Below are 26,612 nucleotides of genomic sequence, written 5' to 3'. Positions count from 1 at the left end.
GGAGGTTGTTCGATCCTTCGTACGGAACGAGTACAACTGGCGGCATCTAGTCAAGTTATTTCGTATTAAATGTTTTGTTGAAAAATACAACTACAGATGAGTGTAACCGTATTTCGGTTTTTGTATCACTGAATCCAAATGATGAGGTATGCACGAGGCAGCTCACAATGGTGCCGGTAACTGTGCTTCAATACCACCGTCAAATTTGTGATTTGTATGTCTTCTACTAATCTAGTATTGATAATACACCGTCTAACGGGAAAAGCATGTAAGTGATCGATTTGAGAAACTTTTTGTTGTAAAATCGTTATCGTTTTAATTCTTACAGTCCTTTCTATTACAATAAAATTATCATTTCAAAACATTACCATTACTGTGTTTATTATTATTCTATCTCTCATTCTTGTTGAATAATTACTATATTTCGAATATCTTACATCATGTAAACATTAGTTTTTAGTAAGATTTTAAAGATAATCTCTAGCAACAAAGATAAAATCATAGATTTTACATTTTATTATATTAATAGGTGATTAAACTTGCTAATACAAGTATAAAACTTAATAGGATGTAAGTATGGCAGAAGGTGGAATAAAACCAAAGCGCAGTAACATTCAGGTATCTAAATTTCAATTGGAGGTAAATGAGTGTCTTGGTAATTGGCTAGTGTACTTACAGGTTAGTGTACTTTTTATGAGTTTCATGTTAAAGTACGCAAAAACAAATTACTTTCTTTAATACAGACGCTTAATGGCCTGTGCACAGCGGGTACAAAATTGGCTCAATCATTACAAACACTTTTGTCAGCTCATGATACGTTAACACAATGCAGGTTAACAGGACAGTGTCTTGCCGGTTGGGAGGAGCTTACAAGAGCAACATGCATAGCCAGCAATACTGTGAAAAATCACGTTATTTCTGCATTAAGGGATCATGAAACTCGAGAGAATGAAGGGCATAAGCATGTACATATTTATTTTGAGTTATCTTATCTCATAAAAAATTTGTATACGACAGATTTTTATATTAAGCAACGTGATTTTCAGGACATACTTAGAGATAATTTATTGTCATTCATAAATCTACAGTATCAATTCTGCGTTGCTTGTTGCGAATGCTTAGGTGAGAATTAAATTAAATCTTATTTAATTTTTTATTTACTTCAATGTGATTTAGGAAATTATTTTTTAGGGGGAATGGCAGAATGCTCCTGTTCTCAGAATGGTACAACTGAATGTGATATTGCCTCCCTTCAACAATGTTTTGAAAGACTGTACAGTTCACAACCACTAGTATCTTCGTCGTCAATGCAACAATCTGTACAAAATTTTCGTAGATCACCTTTACCATATCCCTTATTTCCTCTGCAGGTACAAACTTCGCAGCTCTTTTGTGACTTTCTTTTTTTCCTAATATTATATAGTGTTTGTATCGTAACATTTATACAATAGGTTCAGAGGAGATGGTCCGAAACCGCAGCCGTGGAAATGTCGGGTGGAGTATTAGGAAATACTATGAGAAGATGGTCTATGCCATGGGATTGTAGAAACAACACAGGCTGGCCGCGACAAGATATTATGTCGCAATTAAGAATACCTCATCAAAACAGAAGTAGATCTACCACACCAGATGCAATATGGAAAGCATCTACTATGGCTAGTCACGATGGCTTGCAGGAGGCAATTCAATTGTTATCTTGTAAACCAGGTATGTACAAGAGAAAGAAAACGTTGTCGGTTATAACGATTTATTACAATCTCGAATTATTTTAATATTTATATAGGAATTAGGCCACTAAATAAATTAATTGCTTACACAAATCAGCAAATCCCAGGTGTTACATTAACAGCGTGCAATTTTGAGTCAAACTACGATTCTATTATGTGGCCAGCATCTCGCAAAAGTGGTTTCCCAAGGTATTGGCCACGCGGTTCCCATTCAAGTGACCATTCTGATCAATCAGGACATCGCGAAAGTGATCAGAGTGCACATAGTGGAGAACACAGAGATTCGGGTAGAGATTTGATGTATATTAAAATTTATTCGTCATTATTAATTGCAATAAATTATTTATTGTACGCTGTGCAGAACAAAGTGGAACTAGTGGTAGTCACCGAGATAGCAAAGATAGCATTCATTCGCACAGTGATCATAGAGAAATCGAATTTGGTAAGTATACGCGTTAAGTGCAATGAATAAAGTCAATCACGTATAACGTTTGACTTTCCCATTAGGTACCGTAGATACACTATCATTACGTAAGAGCAGTTCTTCGACGGATTCTTGCATATCAGCCTATAGTCGGTCAGGTTCCGAGAGCGCGGGTGGTGGGGTAATGCATGATTACAGTTTAAAACAATTGTTGCTATTATTATTACTTGTGGTTCCTGTATATTAGCTTCGATCCATAAACGATTATCGAATATTTAATAACATTAGTAACATTAATAATTTCAGGAATGCGCGAGATCTCAATTATATTCTATGTGGAGTGGCAGTGATTTGCCTTTCATTAAATTGCCAGAAAGCAATGAAACGCAAGACGAACATCCGCCTGTATAAATACGTGGTATGTAAACATGTTTTGTGTTTTTCTTTCAAGTGCTGCAACTTTTGTTGTATTTATAACCGCAATGCAGTAACGCGCGTTAATAATGCGTATATGAATTAATGTATGTGATTGTTGAAAATACGCGTAAAACGCGGCATTCGATGTTCAATATAAACTAGAGTTGAATGGGTGTGTTTGTACAATATATTGCGCGATAAATCGGTACATAATCGTTCAAAGAATGAAATATATTCAAAATAGAATTGTTTATAAAAATTGATTGTAAGATTTTTGATTGTCTGCGCTAGTTTATTTATGGACGATCATTTGATATTGGCTCCGTTTTCTCTGTCTAGTCTATCAATAGTTTTCAAGGAAAAATTGCTCATCGGTATCTTTCCAATGTAATTTCATTTCCGAGTTCCGCTCTTAGTTCAATATGTTAAAACTTTAATGGAATCTCCAATTTTTAGTATCAATATTATGCTAATATGTTGTTATTTATATTACATATAACCACATGAATTGGAAATTGAAAACTTGAACATTTTTTCCTACTCGATCCCTTAAACTGTCTTAATATCATACATTGGTATAACCAAATGCAGTATTAAACCATATAGTATAAATTATATTTTCTACAATTTAATTATTCGCGTGTGCATAATATCATCAATCGTACAGATCGTCTCTGCTCCTCTAACGTGCGTAACCTCTATCATCTTGTTAATATCATAGTTATAGTCATAGAACTTCTTATCGTCATAACATTGGTCAAAATTAGTCGTCTCTGCTCTTCTAACGTACGTAACTTCTGTCATCTTGTTAATATCGTATAGTCATAGAACTTCTTATCGTCATAATATTGGTTAAAACATTTTAAAATATAGAAAAGTAAACATTAGAGGAACACAGACAATAGGTTTTATTTGAATAATTGACGCATCGGATACGCGTCAATTAATTATGAATGAGTCGATACATGTACAACTTGATTCATATGGCACAGAAAAAATAAAACATTTGACACCACAGAGTTACTTACATGCATATTTAACATTTAAGAATGAGGAATGAGACTACATGCTATGCCGTTGAAGTCACACCATAAGCCAATCAGTTCGAAACATCATTAAATTTGTTTGCTGTTTTCTTGCGTTTGCTTAATTAAATCCAAACGCGATACCATTAGATGTATCGACAATCGATAGCTTTCAGCCTTACAGAACATAATGATTTAAATTATATTTGCTAACGAACGGATCCCTTTTAAAGGGAACGATGTCCATCACTTATCGCATATTTTGTAGAAAATCGTTCTAAAAGGACGAGATAGTCGTCAGTCGTAAAGTTAGTTTTCACATAATGTCGAAACGATGAGTATCACAAACAAGTACAAACGACGTCACTGTTTGTAATTCAATTCTTGAAAGTATCATCGTCACTGAGATTGCACTCACCCATGACATTTTTAATTTTTATACATTTTAATACATACAGTCCACTGAAAGAAACAGGCTGAAGAAAGTACCGATAATATTAATCGATCTCATCTTCCACCAAATCATCTTCGTCTTGGCCGTAATCGTCGTACTGATCTTTTAAGTCGTCCTCTTCTTTGTCCAAAGGACAATGTATGCATCTGGATTCGTTTATTCCATAATTAATACAGGTGTCTCCTATACATTCGCAACAACCATCGTGAAACCATCTGTAACTTGTAGCACCCATGCTTTGGCAAGACGCCCGACATTTGTTCCAGGAGTTACATTGAGCCATAAATGCAACGGTGCAATTCACTGTCATTACGTTTGGTTTCAATGGATGTATCTGTTCGTCAGCGGTATCTGAAAGGACCACAAATTTCTTCGTCTGAACGGATTTCATGTAAACGTATCTTTACAACAACAACAAAGAAGGGAAGTATAAATACATACGCATATGGTATTTCATTTCTTTGTCGTGTTTTGGTGTAAATAAAGACATGTCGAAATCCACCGGAAATGTGAATGTGAGCCAACGTTCGTGTGGATCCGGTTCTGCAGTTAACGCTTGGAACAAGCCTGGCATCGGTTCGCTAAAGTCCTCCACGTGAGACTTCTTGCTTAATGGATTGTCCGTTATGTTTGGTTTTGGACATAGATCTACAGACAACGAGATATACGATTAAGAAACGCAGCAGATATACTTGTGATTCGTAACGTTCGTTCGCGAACATAGAGAACCGTAGGAAATAGAAGCGACGGCTTACCTACGCATGAACAGCACTCGTCGTAAAGGTAACTAAGACAAGAGAAACACTCCTTGCAGCAGGTACATGTAACGAGATCGCATTTGCAGCTCTGCGTAAGCATACACTTACTGACAACACTGGCGCAAATCGCTTCGTTGCATCCTTCGCAGTGTTTGATGATTGCCGACAGAAATGAAATTTCAATGATAGCGACGACTAGCGTTCTGCTCCAACTCATCATCGTGTTCTAAAAAAAAAACAGTACATCGGCGGACATTAATATCACACTGGCTCAACTGGTTTCAACGGTAGGCGAAACTTTTCCTTTGCGCTTGGCGGATCTTTGCGTCGATCGAACGAAATAAAACACGTTCCGAGGTCAAACTTCTAATGTACATAGCGATAGGAACAGCGGTATCAAGTTTACATGTACTGTAAGAAGGTTATCGAGATCAATTAAAAAAGCGATAAATTGGCGCCACTTCCTTCTAATGATGTAACATCGCGAAGGAGCAAGAACACACGCATCTACGATCAAGTCTACGGTGGACCGTGAATCGCGTATGTTGATTACGACCATGAAGCTCGATTAAGGTTATTAAGAATATTCATGAACGTGAGTCAGGATGTCATTAAGAGGGGGTCGTGTGCCGAAACAACGAACTTTTAATCTTCAGTGTTTCTGAAACACCTATCCTTCCTTCCAGTAAACGACTAAAATCATCCATGGGAATCCATTGATCGATGCTACCCTATATTCAAGTTTATTTGTATATTTAAAACTGATTTTCTCTCATTCGTGAAGATTTATCAATCGATAACTTTCATTCTTAAATATGCAAATAATGATATTAACCAAGCGCGTATGGTAATTAATTACACGTTAACGAAAAGTACGGTATACGAAATACGTAGCAAGACCAAAAAGCTAGCGTATCGAGTACGTGATTCTGCGAGATAGAAGGAGCGAAGGAATGATTGCAAAGACGCAATGCCCGATAATTCGATGCAAAATGATTGCACGCGTAATAATTATAGCTTTCAAAGACCCCAATTAAGTAGCTATTTATATTCTGCATAATCACGTCCTACGATGTTTCAAGTGAATTATTATCGGAAAGGAATTTCATTCCAACGACCTATTACATGCATGGATCCGAGAAAAATTGCGTTTAATTCGAGAATTACCTGGCTACTGTCGCTGTTTACGAGTTTCCAGTTTCAACACTTCGCTAATATCATTATTTACGTGCAAGAAATTCTTCGCAAGCTACGAATTTCCTTGTCGTGTCGACAAACGTATTCGAAAGACACGTTCGATAATACACGATAGATTTCCTCACGAATTCCTCAATTTCACTGTATATCCGTACGCGATCCTTCGACGGTGATCGTCTTGGTGAAACGAACTTTAACCGAGTAACAGGATGGATATTAAAGCATTCTTTTTCATATAGGACCCCCCACTTTAATGTTCGAAAGGTAGCAGTTGTAAATGAATATCGAAAGGAGCGGTTTTATGACGACTCCTTTCGGTTATTTGATCGTTGCTTGACGATTCGAGTAACGTCGCACTACTTTTGACAAATGCCACTTCGTTAAAACCTAAGCTTTCTTCCGAGTCGGAACACCGAATGGAATGGCTCGCTGATTCTACAGGCTCATAACAAATATATATAGATAGATCTTTCGAGAAATTCCTTTCCTCAGCGTGTCCATTACGAGTTGCCTTTGCGTAAATATTCACTTTGGATGTTGATTGCTTTGCACAACTGTACACATATACGATACTTAATGCGCAAATACCTGGCGTTCTTGGAATTCGGGAAAGTACATCGTAATGGAATATCGAACTAACGGAAAAGCGTGACTAATTTCGACTTACGAAGCATTTTATTGCCACGGTGAACAATACGATTAAGAAGTTTGATTAAATCGTTTTAACGAAAGATCGAGTGTCCGCGGCACTCGTCAACAGAGCAACGTGAAATACGTTACAGTAGCCTTCGGAAATATTCCGCGTACATTATATTGGAAGAAAAAAATCCTCGTCCTGCTCGTTGCTTCTGCTCGATTGTAAATACACCGATAAACCGTGGAGAAACGGCTGCAAATTTTATTCGTCGAAGTGGCTAATTGAAATGCCGTGGATGTCCTATGCAACGAAGGAATCACGATGGAGGCACCGCGCGCATCGCGACTAGAGACTGAACAATTTTAGAAAAATTCCAACTGTATTGAAATGTAAACGTTCGTCATTCAGGGACAGACGTGCTTACAGCCTCGCCTTGTTCTGGCCCGAGGCAATGGAATAACTTCAATAACAAACAGCAATCGCCTTCGTGGAAGGTATCGTAGCGTTCGCATCGCCATTCAAATTTCTATTTCTTCGTATCGTTCTTTATTTCGGTAGCAGTTGTATCGAAATGATCGCGAATGGCGTAGCACGAGCTTCTTCTTTCTCTTTCCTTTCTGCTTCCTTCTCGCTTCTTTCTTTTCGCTCTGCTTGCACCGTTCCTCTCTTTCTTTCGCAGTTCTTTGACTTGTCTGGCGTTGTCGCTGCCGCGAAAACGCATATCCAATAAGAGGCGACGAATAGCATACGGATGGATCAACAATCGATTCAAACCGCGCGAGTATTTCTAGAAAGAAGCGTAATTTTCTGTGTTTTCTAAATACCGTACGTTGATAATAGTTTCGTTGAAAAATTCACGAACATCTTCGTCTTTATCGGTACAGTTGCTTCGCGTTTAAACGGTTTTCACGTGTTTCGTCTTTTAGCAGGAATTTCTCGGCTGATTTTTTTTTTCTTTTTTAAGAATCTTGAAGAACGCGCAACGTATGCAAGATCTCATCGGACCAAAGGCTGCTCTGTTCGTATCGATGCTTTTAACCTGTCGTTTCTTCCTCGTTCTAAGAAGCAATAGAAAAGGGGGACTCGATCGATCGTGAAATGGCCGACTATAAATGCGTGCACGCGGCCAAGATAAACGTTTCGCAAGAATCCGATATCGCGTGGCAACGAAATATGTATATAGAATCGAGCATACTCGGTGAAGCAAGCGTCTCGCTAATTTTATAGAATAGCGAAACCGCGACAAGATCGACTCGATATCACCGCAACACGTCGGATGATCGAAGCTATTTGAATCATAGTAACTGCGCGAGTAGATCCATGGCGCCAAGCCTCACGGCTACGACAAACAACACGAGCGTCGATACTTTTTTCTTTCCTATTTTTCATCGCTGCAAGATCCACAGAAACAGAGATTCGCCAGTATGCTTTTACCTGACAATGCTGAAACGTATTCCAACGAGCAAGCGGTGGGTAGAGCGGTAACCTATGCACGGGTAACTATTTTAAGCACGCGCAACCGGTTCGCGTTGCGACTGGTACGAAACATGTTCTCTCCGTCAAACGTATCCTTCTTAACGTAAGAACAGCGTATTTTCTTCAGCAACTAGCAACTTGCAATGTTTTGGCTTTTCGCGTCGGATCCTCGGTGTTTCCAGAGAACAACACGATCTATCGATCTTATCCGTTCGCACGGCCCACTCTTGCTCGCACTAGCTGACACTTTCTCTGAGCACGATGTTTGTCCGTGGTTGGTCGCGTATTCGCGCGGACCGACCGGTTCGTAATATTCCGATCTCGGAATCGATGCGTCGCAAGAGCTCGAGGCAGCGCGGTACACACTACTGGCGAACCAGACGATTCCACCGAACCGAAGGAAGGTGGAGAAGAAAAAGTATCCTGAAAATGAAGACGAGCGGATCTATGACGGGTGCGACGAATCGAAGAGCGACTCTCATTGGACTGAATTAAGGAAGGACGTGGACCGAGAGAAACAGAGAAGCGGAAAGGGAAAGAGGTGTAGGAGGAGGAGGAGGAAAAGGAGGTGTTGGCGATGGTAGCCAAGCGAGTTGGTAGTGGTGGTGGTGCTGCAGCCGCTGCCGTTGTTACCGTAAGTCGTTGCCGAACACATTGGTGGTGGTGGTTACTGATAGCGATGGTGGTGGAAAAGGAGAAGAGAGCAGCGAGTCCGCTCCCGCAGTCTGCTAGACTCCAAACTACCAACCGACCGAGACTGGTTTCAATTTTTTCCCGACTTTTTGTTTTACCTGTTCCACTGCGTCTCTACCTTTCCCTCCGTCTCTTTTCTTCCTCTTTCGCTTCTTGTCCGTCGCTCTCTTATCCTCCTCCCCTCTCTGCTCCCTTCCTACCTTTCTTCTTACTCTTCTTCCTCCTGATCTCCTACGTGTTACTTTTCTCTCTTCGCTCTTTTCTCCCCCCCCCTACGCTCTTCTCCCCCTTTCTACCCCCCCCTCTTCGCTATGTGATCATCCCTTAACGCGAATGTCATACTCGAGTAGAAAGGTGGAGAGCACATTCGTTATTTGTCACTAGTCGATAGTTATCGTTAGACTCAGGTACCACAGATATCGCAGGTATCTGGAGGAAAAAGCATCTGAGAGTGGAGAACACGAAGGAAATGCTACTCGTAGCTCTCGTTCCTTTGAATCACCTTAACGGAAGCGATTTCTCATAGGAAGCGGAAGCCTCTCGATCGCTTATCCTTTATTTCAGATCCGTCGGAGATACGCTAAATGTCCGTTTACAACACAAGGTGTTCGGTATTTGCTAGTTTATCGTGTCTCGACGTGATTAAAAATTTTCGAACCGGTGTTTGGCCACGCGGTCGACGCTAAAGACTCGAAACGTTCGTTTACGTTCTCTCCGTTTACGCTATCCATCGATTCTTAGTTCGCTACTGATGCTATTTCGTTTCCGAAAAAAACAGCTTGAGAATTTTTTCGGTGAAAAATGATACGCCGCGACGGCTAAAGTAGCTCGGTTCACGAGGCTACGGTGAATTAGAGGGAGCGCGAATGAACGAGCCGAAGCGAGGTTTCGAGTTGGCAATTGGTTTGCGTTTCGATCGAAAGGAGAATGATCGTTCGTTGGCCGATTCGTGGAAGGACTCGCGTCGTTAGCCGCGGTCGTCTTTGGGAACGCTGGTTGCCGCGAGAGATATGAGTCCGTCGTGCAACCTCTCATTTCCCTCCTACTGCAATCAACGGCATTTAAGCCTGCGTTTCGACCGTTTAAGCATTTAGCTGCTTCCGTCATATCTCAACATATAGCGAGAATTTTTTCGCACTCCGAAGACAACGGCTCCTTGCAACCTGCTTCTCTAGCAAAGGAGCACGCTCGTGAAATTGTGTTTCGTCGCGTTCGGCCAACTCGCTAAAACGAACTGTACGCACTTTCGGAGGAGTATCGAGATCCGAAACGATAAAGAGACGTCTGTCGGAGAAAAAGTAAAATATTTGTCGTGACTCTGAAGTTGTGTACTTTAGCAAGGGAGAGACATCAACGCCCACGTAGAGCAGACACGTTCGAAGGAACAAAAGCCAACGTTGAAATTCCGTATTGGCAGGAAATAATTGGTTGCACCTAATGAATGAACGCTGTCAAGCCGAGGCAAAGAAGAACCGTAAAAAGGAGCTGAGTAAGAAATCGAGGATTAGTTCACGGAGTGTTCGCGTAACTGCACGATCTTGCGGATCGTTTCTGGGGGGAGGGGAAGGGGGCGGAGAAGAGACAGAATTGAATAGATAAAGAGGGCGAAGGAGAAAGAGAGACGAATAAGGAAAAGGCGGATACGTCAGGTATACCAAGGTCGTTAACTGGAAGAAAAATTAGCCGTTTGTCGAAGTTCCGTCGAAAGATGGGTCAATCAGATACGAAAACACTTGTCCGGCTAGGCATTGTTCCAAAGTAACAGGTCTCTGGACGATCGTAGACACAGGTATACTTTTGTCCTAATGACCGTTCGAGGAATTCAAAAGTTCACGGTTCCTCGAGTGTTCGACGGGGTGGTCACAATCGTTCACGAGCTCTCCTGCTGCCATTTTCCTCTTGAAAGCCCAGCGCGAGATCACGATTACATGCTACGGTATTTCTGTGGCGCTAGCTCTCTTCGACATACCTTTAACTTTATCTTCTGCCTTCTCTCGGTCTCAAGTATATCTTGCTCAACGTTGTCGAATAAATTATAATTTCTGAATCTTGGTACTACGAGCTTGCTCTAAAGCCACTTTTAAGTTTGTCCAATCTATTTTACCTGCGTAACAGATACCCAAATGCTATTCCTAACGTTTTTCATCTCGATCGTATACATGCATATATCAAATTTCATGCACTCTTCCTTCTTATACCTCAGTTTTGTCTTTATTCTAAAATAATATTTATATATCTCATGGACGGAGATTTACCTTATAAGTGAGTAAGCATCTGCTCTTTCGGTTGATATAATTACTGTTCTCGTTGTAGCAAGAAAAAAATTACTTGCAATTTTCTATTCTTTATATTGTTTGTTATAGAATTTTGTTAAACAAAGCGGACTTCGATCGATACCGGGGCGTGGTCATAATCTGTACAAGCATATGCCATTGACTTAGCACAGGGTGGTTTTAATTCAAACCGGTACTATACTGAATCGATAACGTCGCATGTGTCACGAGAATGGTAAGAGGGTCAAGTGACCCCCAAAACGTGAGCATACATTCTGTACGTCGCTGTGCATATATGTACATATGTACATATTCTATTGCAATGTATGCATTTGATCCTTTCACCGCCTGTTTAGACTGTTCCCACTTGCCAAGGTAAAACTGCTGTAACATCTACTTGATGATAAATTTGTCATTGATAGTGTATATAATGTTTGAACATGTTAAATTTATTTGCTACCTGACGTAAAAAAGCTAATATAGATCTGGCTTGTGAAAATTGAAGTCAATTTAGTATAAGGTCATTGTGTTGCATATTTAAACTAACTTTTTCTATTTTTGTTCTATGTATCTATGTATTTTCATTTGTTTCTAATCTCTGTACTTTGATTTTTATTGTCCATACAATTACGTTTGTTATCTAACGAAAAATTGTCGATATACAATATATGCGTGATGAAATTAGGTTGGCGTTTGTATATATAATGAATTTGCTAAGAATTAACATCAGTTGAAAATCAACAGTAAGTTAAAGAAAAAAAACTATTTATTGGTAATTTTGATGTACGTATGTGTATATATTTGTGGGAACACGTGATAATGTAATAAAGTAAATTTTTTTAAATACAACTTCTATCGGTAAAGGCAAGAAAGAAACCCTTGTAACGAAATGGATTCGTGTTGCCATCTATCGCACGAACTGTAGACTTCTACAATGTAATATAATTGTAAACGTATGAGACATCGACGGAAAAAAGATAATCCTGAATAAATCAGTACCTTTCGGTACTGACCGGTACTACATTCGATTGCGTTCGTCTGTCTTTCCTCATCTATGTACTGTATATAATGTATGTTTAAATCTTATAACTGTGTTGCTTGTTGTTATAACTATCAGTATCGTGTTGTGTTTATACAAGAAGCGAATTTTAGTGCATTTTATATCAGTGATAATCCTGCTATCGAGATCACGTCGTTATCTTTATCCATTTACCCGTCGTTGCAACTACGTACGACGGTAATTTTTGTTATTTGCCGAGATTATTATTGGATTTTCAAATAATCGGTATATATTTCACTTTTATATATGTGTGAAGTATATAATGTTCAATATATTCTCACTTTTATCTCAACACTGATAGTTAATTACACATAATTATGATTACTTGTACACGAGGATCCACGGTTATTTATTGGTTAAGATTTAAGTGAGAATAGAAAATCTTTCGTTGTGTGTCAGGTGAAAATTTACACATTTATACTTTCACCAAGGCGATCAAAGTAACAGTAAACAGCAATATTGAGAAGAATTCTCTGTATATGCACTTTTTTTGTATGTGGTCTCATTTAATTAGTGTGATTTCAAGTTTCTGAATATTCTCACTTTTATATTTCTGAAATATTCATTTTTATAGCTTTTTTTTGTGAAGAGTATTTTGACGTTGCAATTTTCGCGTGTGCAATTATAATATTAGAAATAAAGAGAATATAGTGTTATTTCGAGTAAACATATTGGTTTTTAATTCGTTGAATCAGCTATCCCAACTGTTAGTGATGCAAGTATGTGACTCGACTTAATCAGTATATTTTCCGCGTAAATACCTATTACGACAGCTTTCTCATTGAAACATCTGTTGCGCGTATGCTACATTAGTGGTTCATAGTTTTTCAACGAAACGTGGTAAATCGATAACATATTGTTTAATTGACTATACTATAACATTATTTTCAACTAATTCGTGTATTATTTTCATTCTTATTTTGTCAGTAAATAATCAATCGGTTAATAGTTTTTACCATATTTTCATAATTATTACTTATGGTCTACAATTCTTTTTGGTAGAAAGATGAAGTACTTCCTGTTATTTCTTCTAATAACTGTGACAGTTCACTGGTCAGTTGCACCACCCGTTAATCAAAAAAGCAAAGATTATGATAATAAAAATGAAGTTGAAGACATAGAACCAATGGTAAGTTTCTTACAATAAAGATAATTTTTTATTTTATAAACAATATTCATAGCAAAAGTCTTTTACATAGGTAGACATGGAATATCGCAGATACCTAATGGAAGTAGTTCAGGTGTTAGAAAGTGATCCTGATTTTCAAAAGAAGTTGGAGAAAGCAGATGAAGCAGATATACGTGTAATTTGAAAGAAATAATATTATATTACAATTGAATTTAAAGAATACAATTCATGTTGCTATATGTATTTGTAACTTATTGTTTCATTAGACAGGAAAGATAGCCGATCAACTACAATTTGTGAACCATAATATTAGATCAAGATTAGATGAAATAAAGAGAGACGAACTAGAAAGATTAAGACATCTTGCGACAAAAGAAAATGAGTTAAAGAATGGTTTAGATATTGAACATTTAAAAATACCTGAACATTTAGATCATACTAATACACGTACATTTGAGATCCAGGATCTAAAGAAATTAATTGCTAAGGTAATGCAGCATTAGTATTGTACAAGACAAGTTTATCAGACATAAATATGTTAATTGTTCTTTTATACAGACTACTGAAGATTTAGCAAAAGCTGATAGGAGGAGACGTGAGGAATTTAAACAACATGAAATGGAGAAGAAATACGAAGAACAAGAAAAGATAAAACGTAATTATTATAAATTAAATGTGTATTGATTATTTATGATAATAATATATTCTTATGTATTCTGTTTTATTATAGATATGAACGACGCAGAAAAAAAGAAGTATGAACAAGATCTGCAAGCAATGAAGGAAAAGCAGAAAAAACACGAACCTGTAAGTTGTAAATATAAGTGATTTAGTATTCTACTGATATACACGTATTTCCATTGTCTCTTCCATTTTGCACTTTACAGGTACATCATCCAGGAAGTAAACAACAACTAGAGGAAGTATGGGAAAAACAAGATCATATGGAAAGCGAAGACTTTAATCCCAGAACATTTTTTTTCTTTCATGGTATTATATTTTTATTTTATATTTTTATTTTATATTTTTATTTTATAGTCTTATAAATTATGTGTAATTTATAAAAATTAATACCCTAGATATTGATGGTAATGGAGTATGGGATCAAGATGAAGTTAAAGCTTTATTTTTGAAAGAATTGGATAAACTTTATGCTCAAGGAGCACCTGAGGAGGATTTATTAAAGCGAGCTGAGGAGATGGAGAGAATGAGGGAACATGTATTCAATGAGGCCGATCTTAACAAAGACGGTCTTATTAGGTTTGTATATATATATACATTTATTTTATATGTTTTGAATAACATCAGTTACTTCATGTTATTGTTGTAGTTATGAAGAATTTTTGGAACAAACAAAGAAACCAAATTTTCAACAAGATGAAGGGTGGCAGGGATTAGATGAACAACAAATTTACACTCAGGAAGAATTTGAAGCTTTTGAAAGATACAAGCAAGAGGAAATACAGAAAATGATTGCCCAAGGAATGGTAAGTATAATATAGTAAAAATCATTGTTATGATCAGCTATTACGTTTTTTGCAATGATTATGCATCTTGCGTTGTCAATGCTTATTTATCCTTTTTGATTAACTTGTTTCTTTCTAACGTATATCTTCCATTAATACTATGAATGAATTAATGACCTTAGAAAGTTAAAAATAATTTCAAAAGATATTAGTTTATATGGAAAATTTCTGCTTTAAACGAACACCGTTAAAATTTGTATATATTTTTCTTTAAAATAAGAATTATATATATATGTACTTCACCTAATGTGATGCAAGAGCATCTTACATATTGTATATGTATACATTATGTACATGTATGTAAGTTGCGGCAAAAGAAAAATCACTGGGTAGTGAACTGGATCGATTCTTACTTAATTTCGGCACTTAGAGTAATATGGTTGCATTGGTGGTGTCGAAAGCCTTAAAAATTATGGGATGCCAAGGCTATTGTCTTTGGTATATAATGTTACTTAGTCATATGCGGATGTCAAAGTTGTGCTATTGAAGGTTAGGAGGTGTCATTGAAGCATGATTAAAGCACGGTCCATTGAAGTAATGTCGTTGACAAAAGTCAAAAGTCAATTGGAGGTTGTGGGAGCAGTCGCAATCGTGCTATTTGAATTTGTCACTTGGGAATTTTGAAGTGGCATCAAAGTTATTTCGTTATCGCTTCTACATTTTTATACATATATAGGGTGTTCGGCAAAATGGTGTGCACGATTTTTTAAGCATTACCGTTAACAAAAAGAATGTTGTAACAAACATTGATTTGTTTCAAATCGGTTACAAATTGCAATACTTAAAGCCGTTAAAAAATGCTTCTTTCTGTAAAAAAATTAAGACCAGCTTGATTTTCTTAAATGGCATAGTATCAAGACGAGTACAACGATCTATAATATTGTGACCTTTAGATGACCTTGAGTCAGAAATTTTAAATTCATTAATTCATAAGAACATTAACATGTGAAATTTGGTTTAATAAGGCGCTAGATCAGATGTTTACAATCACGTTTGTGCTCTCCACACATCTTTTTTATATTTATTTATTATTTATTGTTTATTTTTTATATTAAAAATTTTTTTATAGAAAGAAGCATTTTTTGGCGATTTTAAGTATTGCAATTTGTAGCTGATTAAAAACAAATCAATTTGTGTTCGAAACATTTTTTTATTACATTATCGGAAATGCTTCAAAAACCGTACATACCATTTCACTAAACACCCTATATATAATTTTTTAATGCTCTTCTACATAACATAGTATTTGCAAAAATGTATCTAATGTAAGCAAAGAAGAAAGGTTAATTATATATATTTTTGCTTGATCAGAGTAATGAACTTAGAAGCCGCAGCAGTTTATACGTTGATACGTTGATGTGACAAATTGTTTATTGTAAAGAAAGCATTATGTAAGCAATTAATCCGCTTTTATTTGTAGACAAACATTTGTATAATGCGTATAATAGTATTTCCGCTTATTATTTTAACTAAATTTACAGATAGGAAGGAGTACATATATACATATACCGTAGTGTATTACGTTACCAGTGATTAGGTTTTATTCATTCATTTAATCTGTCTGTTTTTTAAAAAGCATATTGTTTGTAGTGTTTTGTAATTGATAATAATTAGCTTGTGCACTTTTTGTTGCTGTTATTAGCGACCACCATACCCAGGTAGTATACCGGCACAGTCCGAGCCGGTAAGTATTCTTAGTTTATCAAAAAAGAAGATATATAGTACATATATATATATGTTTTATTTAAAGTAAATATAAAGTATGGTTTTAAAGCTTTTCTTTGACGCTTAATAATCTAATATAATAAAAAGAAACCTAAAAAGATATTATTTTAGCATGTCCAATTAGTAAAAATTAAAATTAGATAATGTAAATATATTGTAAAATTAATTTTATTGATATCTTTTAGTTTCCATCACAATATGGGCAAGGACCAGTTGCTCCTGGATTAGTTCCTCCCCAAGTAGATCCAAATCAAAATATGCTTCATCAACAATTCCAAGACCAAAGTCATCCACAGTATCAACAGCAGCCACAGATTGTAGTTCCTCAGCAACATGGTCAAATTCCTCAACAACAGCAACAACAGTTTCAAGGGCAGCTACCATCGAATCAGCAATATCAGGTACCTCAAAATCAAATCCCTGTTCAGCAAGTACACCCTGGAGCGGTACCGGTTCAACAAGGGCAGCAAAATCAGCCTTTAGTTCAACAGCAACCTCAAGCTCCAAATTTTCAACAACAACCTCAAGCTCCAAATTTTCAACAACAACCTCAAGCTCCAAATTTTCAACAACAACCTCAAGTTCCAAATTTTCAACAACAGCAAAACATAGTAAATCAAGTACCACAAAATATTCAGACGAACGCCGTGCCACAAAAACATAGTTCAAATCAAGCAGATTCACAACCCGCGCAAGCGCCCGCCCAACAAGAACTTAATAGAAATAAAATTTCAGTTCATGAGAAAGTATAATTGCGTCCTCAATTCGGCAAGACTGTAAGATTTACTTTGACAAGAGTACGCCTTCAATTTTTTAAAGAATTGAATTTTGTCATTTTAGAGTATTTTTTATATCTTTCGCTGTTATTTTACTCACTGATTGTAACATTTGTATGATCGTACACACATTACGCTCATCACGGAAGTCGGACAACTTATCGTGAAATGTAAATAAATTATTTCCAAGAAAAATAGACGCATTAAAAAACATTGTTTATTTGCTGCCTTAGTACTTTACGAAGTAATAATTCATTGTCTTTTTGGTGCAGAACCTTCGTTTTTATCAAGAATATGTAATCGTTGGAACATCGCGTGCATCGAAAGATAAAGAATATAGGAGGGGTTGCTGTGCGATTCAGTGAAAAAGATCATATTTAATTTCTCATATTTATTATTGCATACTGTTTATGTTAGTATATTACTTAGATATATGTGCCAAATAGCAACTTAAATATATGATTGCGTGATTCATCTGTTTGTTTCACCCGTCAAGCACGGATAGGTAGGTAGGTGGGTAGGTAGGTAGGTAGGTAGGTAATGTAACGCTTACTCCACTATATATAAGGTGTATTTATAATTATAGCATATGTTGGTAGAACGTCATCTTACATGCTAATCGGTAATAAATAAAAGAGGAATTCGTAATTGGTGACGGGTTTTGCTTGCATCCGTGACTAAAGAAAACTATTTCCAAAGCCTCGTATCCGAGGTGTTTGGAAGAAAACGGAAACAAACGTCGCTTCGCGATTCGTCACGGGTACACACACATATTTCGAGCGTTTTCTTAAAGACACGCGCGCAACTATTCGTATAGTGTGTCGGTTTAATCAATTCGACTATCTACTGAAAAAGAAATACTTTGTTTTAATGTAAATAGAAACAATAGTAACTACAAACTATCGCCATCTGCAAAGAAACTTGCGCTTGTCGTCGTTCTTGGACAGCGAGCGTCTTCTACTGTAAGCTGCGCGACGATTTCGAACGAATCGATTGAGATTAGAAACTGAAACGAAGACAATTAGACAATTCGGTTCGCAGAATCAGGCGATCGAAGCTGAAAGGCGATAGAAACGTGTATGTAACAGCCGTTATAACGATTCGGAGACATTCTAAATTTTGAGGTAAGAGCTGGTCGGAAATTGCTACGATCAACTTCGATCGCGAGATCGCATTACCTGATCCTTTTCGATTTCGCTCCTAATTATCGCGAGACACTGGTCACGTGAAGCCATACGCGCTCCACAACTTTATTTGCAATCGCTTTCAAAAATATTTATCGTACCAAAAGAACGCCTTTCTATCTGTTACTGCATCGACCAATGCCTCGTTAGCGCACTATGGCGGCAAATTCAAATGAAACAGAGGCTCGGATCTTAAATTACATAAAATACCTTTACGACCGGACAAATAAATATATTACAGGTTACGATAATAAAGATGAACTTTGTCGTATAATAATGTTGCATCCTTTCTATTTACAGTGAACGCGCGGTTGTGCATGTTTGTCGCGTAATATACTGTGTGTTCTCCTTTAGTGTACTTGTTCCAAGAATATATTCCTTTGCTTTCAATTTTGTTTTGTCTGTCGCTATTTCTCTTTCGTTCGTACGTTTACATCTTTCTCATACTCTTTTCTCATACTTTCTTCGTCTTTCTTATACCTTCCTTTCTTACTTTCTCTTTATCCTATCATTCAATAACTTAACTCTTTCCATTTTCCCCCTGTCTACGTTTTCTTAGACGTTTTCTTAGACGTGTACGTAGACGTGTACGTAGACGTGTACGTAGACGTGTATGAGCACATGTACGTGTTTTGTGTCATGTGTGTGCGTGGCCGTGTGTGTCTGTGTGTGTGTCTGTCTGTGTGCGTGCGCGTGTATGTATGTAAGTGGGTGAAGTGGTGGGGTGCAGTTGTGTTCGTGGACGCGTTGTGTCGGATATTGGCTCACGGCCGGGGATGTATACGATTAAATAATCGGATTCCGAAAAATGTGCGGTTTCTATTGTTCGACTAATAGTTTCTGTAAATTAGGATGCCACTTAGTTTAGTCTTGAATGTTTAGCCGTTACCGCAGCAGAGAAACGCGAATCGAACCGGGCCGTTCCTTGGTGTTTCTCGATCGCGTTCCTTCCGCTGTCGTAACGTCCCTCCGGTAAACGCAGTTACGTGTTACATCCTGTAAACTAGTCGTAAATCGCGGATACGGGGATTACTACGCTTCATTATCGTTTTACTCTTACGGTTTGCTTGAATTCTCTTCGGTGTTTCCTTTTTCCTTTCGTGTACAAGTGTGGCGCGTATGTCGGGTCGATCGTTATTATAATAAGACATTACATCTCGAAGCTAAGGCGAAAATAAAGGAAAGATTCGGCGCGTGCGTAATACATTTCAGATCCTGTTTCGCATATTCTTTAACTCTCATAGAACGAACGTTGAAAATTTGTTTTACAACTGCAGCCGAGTATTGGTTGCCTCGCGGCCAAACGCGTCTCGCTCGCCAACTTTTCCACGCTCTCCTCCGTTCTCGAGACTCGCGTGGATCCTCGCTATATAAGTATTTCTACAGATGCGGATCTGCCGCCACTTTCCACCGTTTCGATCGATCTTACTGGCGGTTACATCGTTCCACACGGATTCGCAAAGCGTACGTTCGCTTAGGAAATCGGGAAACATGTACGCGCAAGACGGATCGAGAAGATGGAAAACTCGGGAGATCGATCGATAAGCGAGTGAAACGTACACAAGCCACGAGGACAAATGGGTGGAGGTTTTTATCGAAAGTAGTATACTAGCGTCACGCCCGTCCGTCCTTATGTTGCCTCGATAAAAATTCTAAGAGCTACTTTGTCTTCGACTCTAAGATCCTTACTTTTGTCTAACTTAATTCTCCCCGTGAACTTTTGTTTCGTCCTCGACGACGTTTGAACGGAAAACTGCATCATCATATCTTCCTTCAACGTAAAACGTATCCAGCAGCAATCTTATAGCGTCAATATATCAATTTATGTATATATATATTTTTTTTTTGTCTCATATATATTTACTTTACTTTGTGTCCTATATCAATAATAGCGTATTAGATGCATTTTTTTTCTTCACTTATACCTTATGTATGTAATATAAGTATCTTTGTTTTTCTTCATCTGTTCACAGATATATCAAAATGCGTAAACGAAAGATTCTCGAAATATCCGTTCCCTCTGATAATTCAGTTACACGCTCTCCCCTCACCCCCCCTCCCCCAGCTCCCCACTCTCCGTTTATCCATCCATTTCCGTTCTTTCGTACAAGCGAATCGAAAAGAAACGTTTACGAGAATATGCCATTCAGGGTATTACCGGTGGTGGGTTGATCCAAAACAGAAATTTTGTCGGGTTTGCTTGTAGATTCTGTACATTCGCTCTACACGCACACAAAAGATTCGTAGACACATTGCGTAATCGACAGGAAAAATTTCCGATCCGATCCGATCCGATCCGATCCGACCCGACCCGATCCGAACTGATCCGATTCGATCCGAATGAATTTCATCGGTCGGCATCGATACGAATCGGTCGAGATCGGATCGATCGTACAGTTTGAAAGTAAAAAGAAAAATTTTCGCAAAATATTCGAGTTCCTCCTTTGATTCTATCCTCGACTATAACCGTGCTGTTTAATCTTCGCAGAAATCGCGCAGCGTCGCCAAGACTTCGAGACGAGACGAAGAGAATATGTACGTACTAAGAAGAAATGTTTATTTTACGCAACGTCCCCACAAATAATTCCTTGTATCTTTATCATCTGTACTTTGTTTTCCGGTTTTCTTTGTTCCGTCTTTTTTTCTCTTTTGCATTTCTTTTCCACTTCTGTCGCAAATGATTCATTTGGTGATGCGAAATTTCGAATGACTTTTCATCACGTACAAGTGGTCACGGTCTACGGGACACGTTAAATTTTTTTTGTTTGGAAGGCACTTGCTACTTTTTTTTTTATACAATATTAATTTTAATCTTTTCCACATTCTCGCCTGTTCACATGCCCCATCCTTTTCTCTCGCACACTCTCTCCCTAACCCCTCTGTCTTTCGGCTAATTCTTTCTCGCAATTTCGTTCGCGGCTCTTTGAATTATATTTCTTCCTTTCTTCTTCCAATCCCATCTCCTCGCTTTGACTCACGAATTTCTTTTGCTCCGCCCTGCCGCTGGTTTCGTTCAAATTTACCTTCTCGTTGAACACATTAAGCCTAAATCGTAATAAAATCTTTTAAATTCGCGATCCTCTTTTCCTTTTCTTTTTCCGTTTCATTTTTTTCCCCCTGAATCGATCGCTCTCTCGCGCGTCGTTCCGATTTTCACGAAAAATAAAACGCGTCCGATCGCACTTTTTCTCGTCGACCGAGCGCTCGAATATTTTCACCCAAAAATCTTTCGTATCAAGAATAACGCGTTTTAGAGTTTTCCCGAATTAATTTTCTAATCGCCGATAATTAACTTGCTAATCGATTCCTCCCGAAACTTTCGTACGAACCGTTTAAAGCTTTCGTAGGGGAGTGGCGCGAGAACAACGTTTTCCAAAAAGTTGCCTAAACAACGTATAACACGATGGACAGCCTATACGCCCCATTCTCTTTTTTTTCGAGCAAAAGCGAAAAGCGATGGTCTTTTCCTTTTACAGAAGGCCACTTCGAATTTTTTTTTTTTTTTGTTTTGTTTACTTTTTAATACTTACAAAGAGTCACTCCAGAACCAGTGTGCCAACTTTAAAAAATTTGCTTTTTTTCTTGTTTAGAAAGTTTCGTTCTCTCTGTCACACGCGCTCCTTTCTTTCTCTCTGTCTCTTCCGTTCCATTCGCTCTCTCATTCTTCCCCATCCTGTTCATTTCTCACTTTCTCTCTGTCTTCCCCCTCTTTCTGTTCCTAGGATGACTAGGTTCGATACGAACTCGCTCGTACTTAGACGTCGCACGAAATCTCTGAACGGCGGTTCGTGGCTAGAACGATCGAGGAGTAGACGCGAATCATTTGTGAAAGAAATTCCGAGCTGAATTGGCTTGACAGCGTGCGATCGACCGGCTAGAATTCGAACGATTCCGTAGAGGAATCGGTTCGTTTCGACGACTACTCGACTCGTGTCGTTCTTCGATTGTCGAGGATCGAGGGTGTTCTCGCGAAAAGTCGTACGCGTAACATGTAAAATTTTGAAAAATAGCACGATCTTTCCGAAAAAAACATTCACTCGCACGTATCACGCTCACACGTTCGATTCGCTCAGTCAGATGCTCGCGTTCGTCCGCTTTCAACGTTAACACAGGCACACACACGGCGCTCGCGCGTCTATCCACATTTTCTCTTGTTCCAAATTCAATGAATTTCACGGTAGTGTCGTCATTAATTTTTCGTTCCCTAATCTCTAAACCTTATAATTTTTATACTTGGCATACCCCAAATATGGCAGGAAGGCAATCATTACACTTAATAAAGTACAGCAATCGGTTTTGTTTTCCCTTTTGCGTGCTAACGCGTACGCACTAGTCGAACAACTTTTGTTTCTCTTTCGTTCCGTAGAGATTTAGAGCGTCGACGTTGTCTCGATCGACGAACAGTCGCAAAGCGAATTTTGTACATCTCTTTCGCTTTCGTAAGATTATTCACCGTTTTATTCTTCTCTTCTTTCCTTTTCTTTTTTTTTTTTCATTATTCTTTTTTCTTTTTTTTTTCACTTCGGAAGCGCAACGTTTCTCGAATCGATCGTCCGTTTTACGAACGGCTGTAATTCCACCAGTCTCGTCTTGCTTTGCAGCGTTTCGATGCGATCTACACGTGGAACCGCGTTACGAGAAATCCACGGTATTTTCTCAGTCCGTCTGTACGGACCAAGTTGCTTCCAACGTTCGGCGAGTCCCGACGAGCTGTATATGTCGACCCACGCGAATACTGGCTCGTGCCACGAGATCGCTTCCCAATTACTATACATTTGGCATATTAAACGTACGGTTATCGTATATGCATAGATATATAAATCTCGAGTGTAAGCGCGTGTCCGTGCAGCACACTCGCGTCCACGCTTTCGCGCGCAGTCGGATGCTTCGTAACGAGCTCCGATCGAGCAAAGTTAGCTACGGAACGTTTTCTTAAAATAGGCGGCCTTCGAGACTGCGTCGGAATCGGTCGAGCGATCACGATCGATGCTCGAGGTCGGTAGGGAGGATTTGGCTTGAGATTCGAGGATCGAGGATCGAGAATCATCGAGGATCAGGGGATCGAGCATCGATCGTGGCTGCTCCACTCGGCGTCGCATTTCCCATGGCTCCTTCTCTCTCGATCATTTCCCTTTCCCCTCCCCTCCCCTCCCCTCCCTCCCCGTTTTGATTGTAAAACTCGAACGATCTTCGCGCGAGATCGCTCTGGTATACTGCGGTATCGTCGCGAGGACGAATGGTCGGAATACGGACCGTTCGAGGCTGGAAGCACGGCGCTCGATTCGCCGCCGCCGTGTCGATTACGCGATCGCGCTCCGACGAATCGATCACCGCGGTTATACTTTCGAATAATCCGTACAGCGAGCGTCGCCTCCTCGCAGATTCGCCTCTGCGAGAAGCGTCGACGAGAAGCCTTTTGTTAGGATCCCGATGGAAGTGAGACGCTGTTCTGCCGATCCAACGGGCAACGATCAGCTCGTTCGATTTCGAGCATGTCGCGCTTACTATTCGCAACGCGAGTCGGTTAGCGGCTCCAGCTTAACGGGAATTTTGTCTTTGTCCTTGAGTCCGTGAGGACTCTTTACGAGATCCGCGATGTCCTCCTGGAAGAGATTCTCCGGTCGTGGGCTGACGAAGCTTCGCGCCGGCTTGTACGTCATACCACTCACGCCGATGCCGACTTCCACGCTGCTAGGTATGTGTCCAGGATCCATCAGAGGGCCGAGCGGACTCGCCAGAGGACTCTCCATCGGGCTCTCTGGTGGACCGCCGGAGCCTGGACTGGCCAAGCCCAAATTTAGCGGCGAGTTTCCGTTGTTCCCGCCGCCTCCGCCGCTACCGTTGTTACTCCCGATAACCGGTGTACCGCTGTTGTTGCTGTTGTGGTGATGCTGGCTGGCTTGCATCGCTGCCTGTAGATTCGACGAGAGGCTCGTCGACAGATTCGTAGACAGGTTTGTCGCCATCATATCGTGTTGCTGCGAGTGCGCCGCCGCTACCATGCTGCACATTTGATGTCGCAGTCCTACGTCAACCGACAACCCCGAATATTAATTTTCTTTCATTTTCTTTCTTTCGATGGAAAGCTGCGCCACCGACACAATTAGAAAGATAAATATTAGCTTGTCCGCAAAGTGTCTTTCTTTCGCAAACGTGTCCTTTACGACAATGCAGCGTCGTACAAACGCGAAATGTCGCGCTGTTTGTCTCGACAGAACCAAATCGATCGTACGTAATTCGACGAAATAATATAAAACCAAAAGCCTCGGTGCGTCTATTATTTCCTCGTGAAACGAAAGAGACTTTTCGGACAACCTAACACATATACACGGTAGTCTATCGTTACCTTGAGCGACCGCAGCAACCGCGGCCGCGGCTGCCGCTCCGGGGCTGACCGCGCCTTCGGGACCGTTGCAAGCCGCGTAATTTGCCAAACTCGGATACATCGAAGTCGGCTCCTCCTTCACCATGTGCGGCGAGTGTCCATCGCGGAACACCACTGCTCGAATCACACCGCGAATGTGCTCGTCGGGCCAAACACCCAACAGAATCCTTTGCGGTCTGCCTCTGCCTTTCGGACGAAGATCTGACCAGGCAAAAAAACAAACCAATGGGTATACCGATGTCTCGGTATTTCCGGACAACGTCCGCTTCATCGCGAACTCTAGTTACGCTGATTTTCAAAAACCTAGGCGAGTAGTTTCGCCTTGGCGCGCAAAGGTTTTTTCAAGTTTGTCATCCGAGCGAAAGAATCTTAGAGTATCCGACTAATACTCACCGGCTCCTCCATCGGCACTCGGACCCAGCATATTGTGTACTCGATTCGCGTACAATACGAAGGTCGGGTATGGGATGTCGTATTTCCTGCAACAAAGTATCGGGAAGCGTGTGAGAATGAGAAGAGCTGTTGGATCGGTGGTGTATGGTAGGATCGAGAGAATGTTTGTAGCTGAAAGCGGCAGCACGACGAAATCGATCGATTCTCGTAAAGATTATCGGGCTCGTTCCGCGAAACGTTGCTCGATCGGGCAGCACATGTTCGCACAAAGGGAAACAGCCTTTAACGACTACGCGTTATTACGCGCGTGCGATACGCGCGTTTTACGACTAAGCTGTAAAAGTTCTTAAGTTGATCGCTCGCCGAACCCAACAGCCAATTGTTTTCCCTCTGTTTTAACCCATTTACATCCGACGCAGGTTATCGTTCGATTCTCGCAACTAAATCATTTCCACCGAATCGCTCGAAACTTTCGCCGCAGATTGTTCAGTCGCGACCAAACAAATTGCAACCTTTGTAAATTAATTTCGCTCAACCATTGCGCGAAACATCATCTGGAAAAACCGGTAAACCGATACTTTTCGTCTCGAACGATTAAAAGCGAGCGATATCATCGATGGCCCTCGCGAAACCACAACCGCGATAATCGCAGCCTGTGTAATCGAGTTTATCGAAAATCTCATTAAAAATTCGGCGTTTCGTTAGAACGGTCCGATGAACTTTCTTAGTTTAATTTGTCCCGTCGCGCCACGAATATCCGCCTGATAATGAAATTCTTCTCGCCACTTTCCTCCAGCGAGCAGGGCGAACGTCTGATGCAGATGTAATTCGGACCACCCATCTGGTTGAGCAGCGACGCGACGCCATTCTTTATTTGGTTAACGCGAGAAATTTGGTTTCGGTGATGGCCAGACGGAAGGGGAAAACGAACGACCGTGAACGGAATTTCGCGAACTCGCGACCAACGAGAGCTTCATACGTATATAGTTACCTTGCTGCTTGACTCAAGGACAATCCTTCTTTCAACACGCTGAAGATCGCCTCCGCCATGGTTTCTGGTCGCCAGGACTTGAGCGGGCCGCGTTCTCGAAAGCGCAGATTGTGCACCAGGCTCTGATTGGTGTTCCAGCATTTCTGCCACATCGATTGCAGCTGATACTGGTAGCTGTCTGTTTAGTTTACGCCCCCCGTGGAAAAAGAGAAAACAGAAAAAGCACGGCATTAGTAAGTGTCGGGATTTTCACTGGTCGAAGGAAGATGGGTGAATTTTAACATCGCGAGATCAACCTTTCGATCCATCTCTCTCTCTCACTCTCTCTCTCTCTCTCTCTTCTATTTCTACTTTTATGCATT

General features: G+C 39.7%; 4 protein-coding genes across 10 annotated transcripts in view; 2 read left to right on the top strand and 2 right to left on the bottom strand.

Moving 5' to 3' along the window:
• The first annotated feature begins 77 nt into the window (after positions 1 to 77).
• Positions 78 to 2,749, top strand: LOC117153297 (uncharacterized). 4 transcript variants are annotated; one of them, XM_033327206.2, is made up of 10 exons: positions 81 to 268; positions 530 to 678; positions 744 to 965; positions 1,047 to 1,122; positions 1,192 to 1,370; positions 1,452 to 1,707; positions 1,784 to 2,014; positions 2,089 to 2,169; positions 2,235 to 2,332; positions 2,458 to 2,749. In XM_033327206.2, exons 2-10 carry the CDS (start codon positions 577 to 579, stop codon positions 2,560 to 2,562), a joined length of 1,350 nt encoding a protein of 449 aa, XP_033183097.1. In that variant the 5' UTR covers positions 81 to 268; positions 530 to 576; the 3' UTR covers positions 2,563 to 2,749. The 4 variants fall into 4 exon arrangements, with proteins under 4 accessions (XP_076473886.1, XP_076473888.1, XP_033183097.1 ...); XM_033327205.2 differs by having other exon boundaries at positions 82 to 268; positions 568 to 678; XM_076617773.1 differs by lacking the exon at positions 2,235 to 2,332 and having other exon boundaries at positions 80 to 268; positions 568 to 678.
• Positions 2,050 to 8,825, bottom strand: LOC117153300 (twisted gastrulation protein homolog 1-A). 4 transcript variants are annotated; one of them, XM_076617799.1, is made up of 4 exons: positions 8,749 to 8,825; positions 4,803 to 5,031; positions 4,489 to 4,695; positions 2,050 to 4,398 (listed from the first exon to the last, which is right to left on the bottom strand). In XM_076617799.1, the coding sequence occupies exons 2-4, from the start codon at positions 5,023 to 5,025 to the stop codon at positions 4,091 to 4,093; spliced, it is 738 nt and encodes a 245-aa protein (XP_076473914.1). In that variant the 5' UTR covers positions 5,026 to 5,031; positions 8,749 to 8,825; the 3' UTR covers positions 2,050 to 4,090. The 4 variants fall into 4 exon arrangements, with proteins under 4 accessions (XP_076473914.1, XP_033183102.1, XP_033183103.1 ...); XM_033327211.2 differs by lacking the exon at positions 8,749 to 8,825 and adding an exon at positions 8,074 to 8,656; XM_033327212.2 differs by lacking the exon at positions 8,749 to 8,825 and adding an exon at positions 6,810 to 8,013.
• Positions 8,826 to 11,332: 2,507 nt separating this feature from the next.
• On the top strand, positions 11,333 to 17,492 carry NUCB1 (Nucleobindin 1). The gene is made up of 11 exons (XM_033327204.2): positions 11,333 to 11,456; positions 13,144 to 13,270; positions 13,341 to 13,445; positions 13,537 to 13,758; positions 13,829 to 13,925; positions 14,001 to 14,077; positions 14,158 to 14,260; positions 14,350 to 14,530; positions 14,601 to 14,757; positions 16,439 to 16,480; positions 16,707 to 17,492. Exons 1-11 carry the CDS (start codon positions 11,377 to 11,379, stop codon positions 17,271 to 17,273), a joined length of 1,758 nt encoding a protein of 585 aa, XP_033183095.2. The 5' UTR covers positions 11,333 to 11,376; the 3' UTR covers positions 17,274 to 17,492.
• A 181-nt stretch (positions 17,493 to 17,673) lies between these two features.
• Positions 17,674 to 26,612, bottom strand: part of LOC117153291 (protein bric-a-brac 2) — a 167,993-nt gene continuing 159,054 nt past the window's right edge. Inside the window, exons 3-6 of the mRNA XM_033327193.2 lie at positions 26,251 to 26,428; positions 25,260 to 25,345; positions 24,828 to 25,067; positions 17,674 to 24,506 (exon numbers count right to left, since the gene is read on the bottom strand). Coding sequence (XP_033183084.1) covers positions 23,986 to 24,506; positions 24,828 to 25,067; positions 25,260 to 25,345; positions 26,251 to 26,428 — 1,025 coding nt within the window. The 3' untranslated portion in view covers positions 17,674 to 23,985. The remainder of the gene's footprint in view (positions 24,507 to 24,827; positions 25,068 to 25,259; positions 25,346 to 26,250; positions 26,429 to 26,612) is intronic.

This window comes from Bombus vancouverensis, chromosome 1, assembly GCF_051014615.1.
Source record: "Bombus vancouverensis nearcticus chromosome 1, iyBomVanc1_principal, whole genome shotgun sequence".
In the NCBI taxonomy this organism is placed as follows: Eukaryota; Metazoa; Arthropoda; class Insecta; order Hymenoptera; family Apidae; genus Bombus; species Bombus vancouverensis.
This window is presented reverse-complemented; position numbering and strand designations above follow the sequence as displayed.

What these genes read in the sequence shown, in the direction of transcription:
- LOC117153297 (XM_033327206.2), top strand. Translation starts at nt 577, where the DNA reads ATGGCAGAAGGTGGAATAAAACCAAAGCGCAGTAACATTCAGGTATCT. An exon ending in ATTGGCTAGTGTACTTACAG is followed by an intron (nt 679 to 743) that starts GTTAGTGTACTT and finishes TCTTTAATACAG; the next exon opens with ACGCTTAATGGCCTGTGCAC. An exon ending in ATCCCTTATTTCCTCTGCAG is followed by an intron (nt 1,371 to 1,451) that starts GTACAAACTTCG and finishes TTTATACAATAG; the next exon opens with GTTCAGAGGAGATGGTCCGA.
- LOC117153300 (XM_076617799.1), bottom strand. Translation starts at nt 5,025, where the DNA reads ATGATGAGTTGGAGCAGAACGCTAGTCGTCGCTATCATTGAAATTTCA. An exon ending in CGAGTGCTGTTCATGCGTAG is followed by an intron (nt 4,696 to 4,802) that starts GTAAGCCGTCGC and finishes CGTTGTCTGTAG; the next exon opens with ATCTATGTCCAAAACCAAAC. An exon ending in AGAAATGAAATACCATATGC is followed by an intron (nt 4,399 to 4,488) that starts GTATGTATTTAT and finishes TGGTCCTTTCAG; the next exon opens with ATACCGCTGACGAACAGATA.
- NUCB1 (XM_033327204.2), top strand. Translation starts at nt 11,377, where the DNA reads ATGTACATATGTACATATTCTATTGCAATGTATGCATTTGATCCTTTC. An exon ending in AGCAGAAAAAACACGAACCT is followed by an intron (nt 14,078 to 14,157) that starts GTAAGTTGTAAA and finishes TGCACTTTACAG; the next exon opens with GTACATCATCCAGGAAGTAA. An exon ending in TACCGGCACAGTCCGAGCCG is followed by an intron (nt 16,481 to 16,706) that starts GTAAGTATTCTT and finishes GATATCTTTTAG; the next exon opens with TTTCCATCACAATATGGGCA.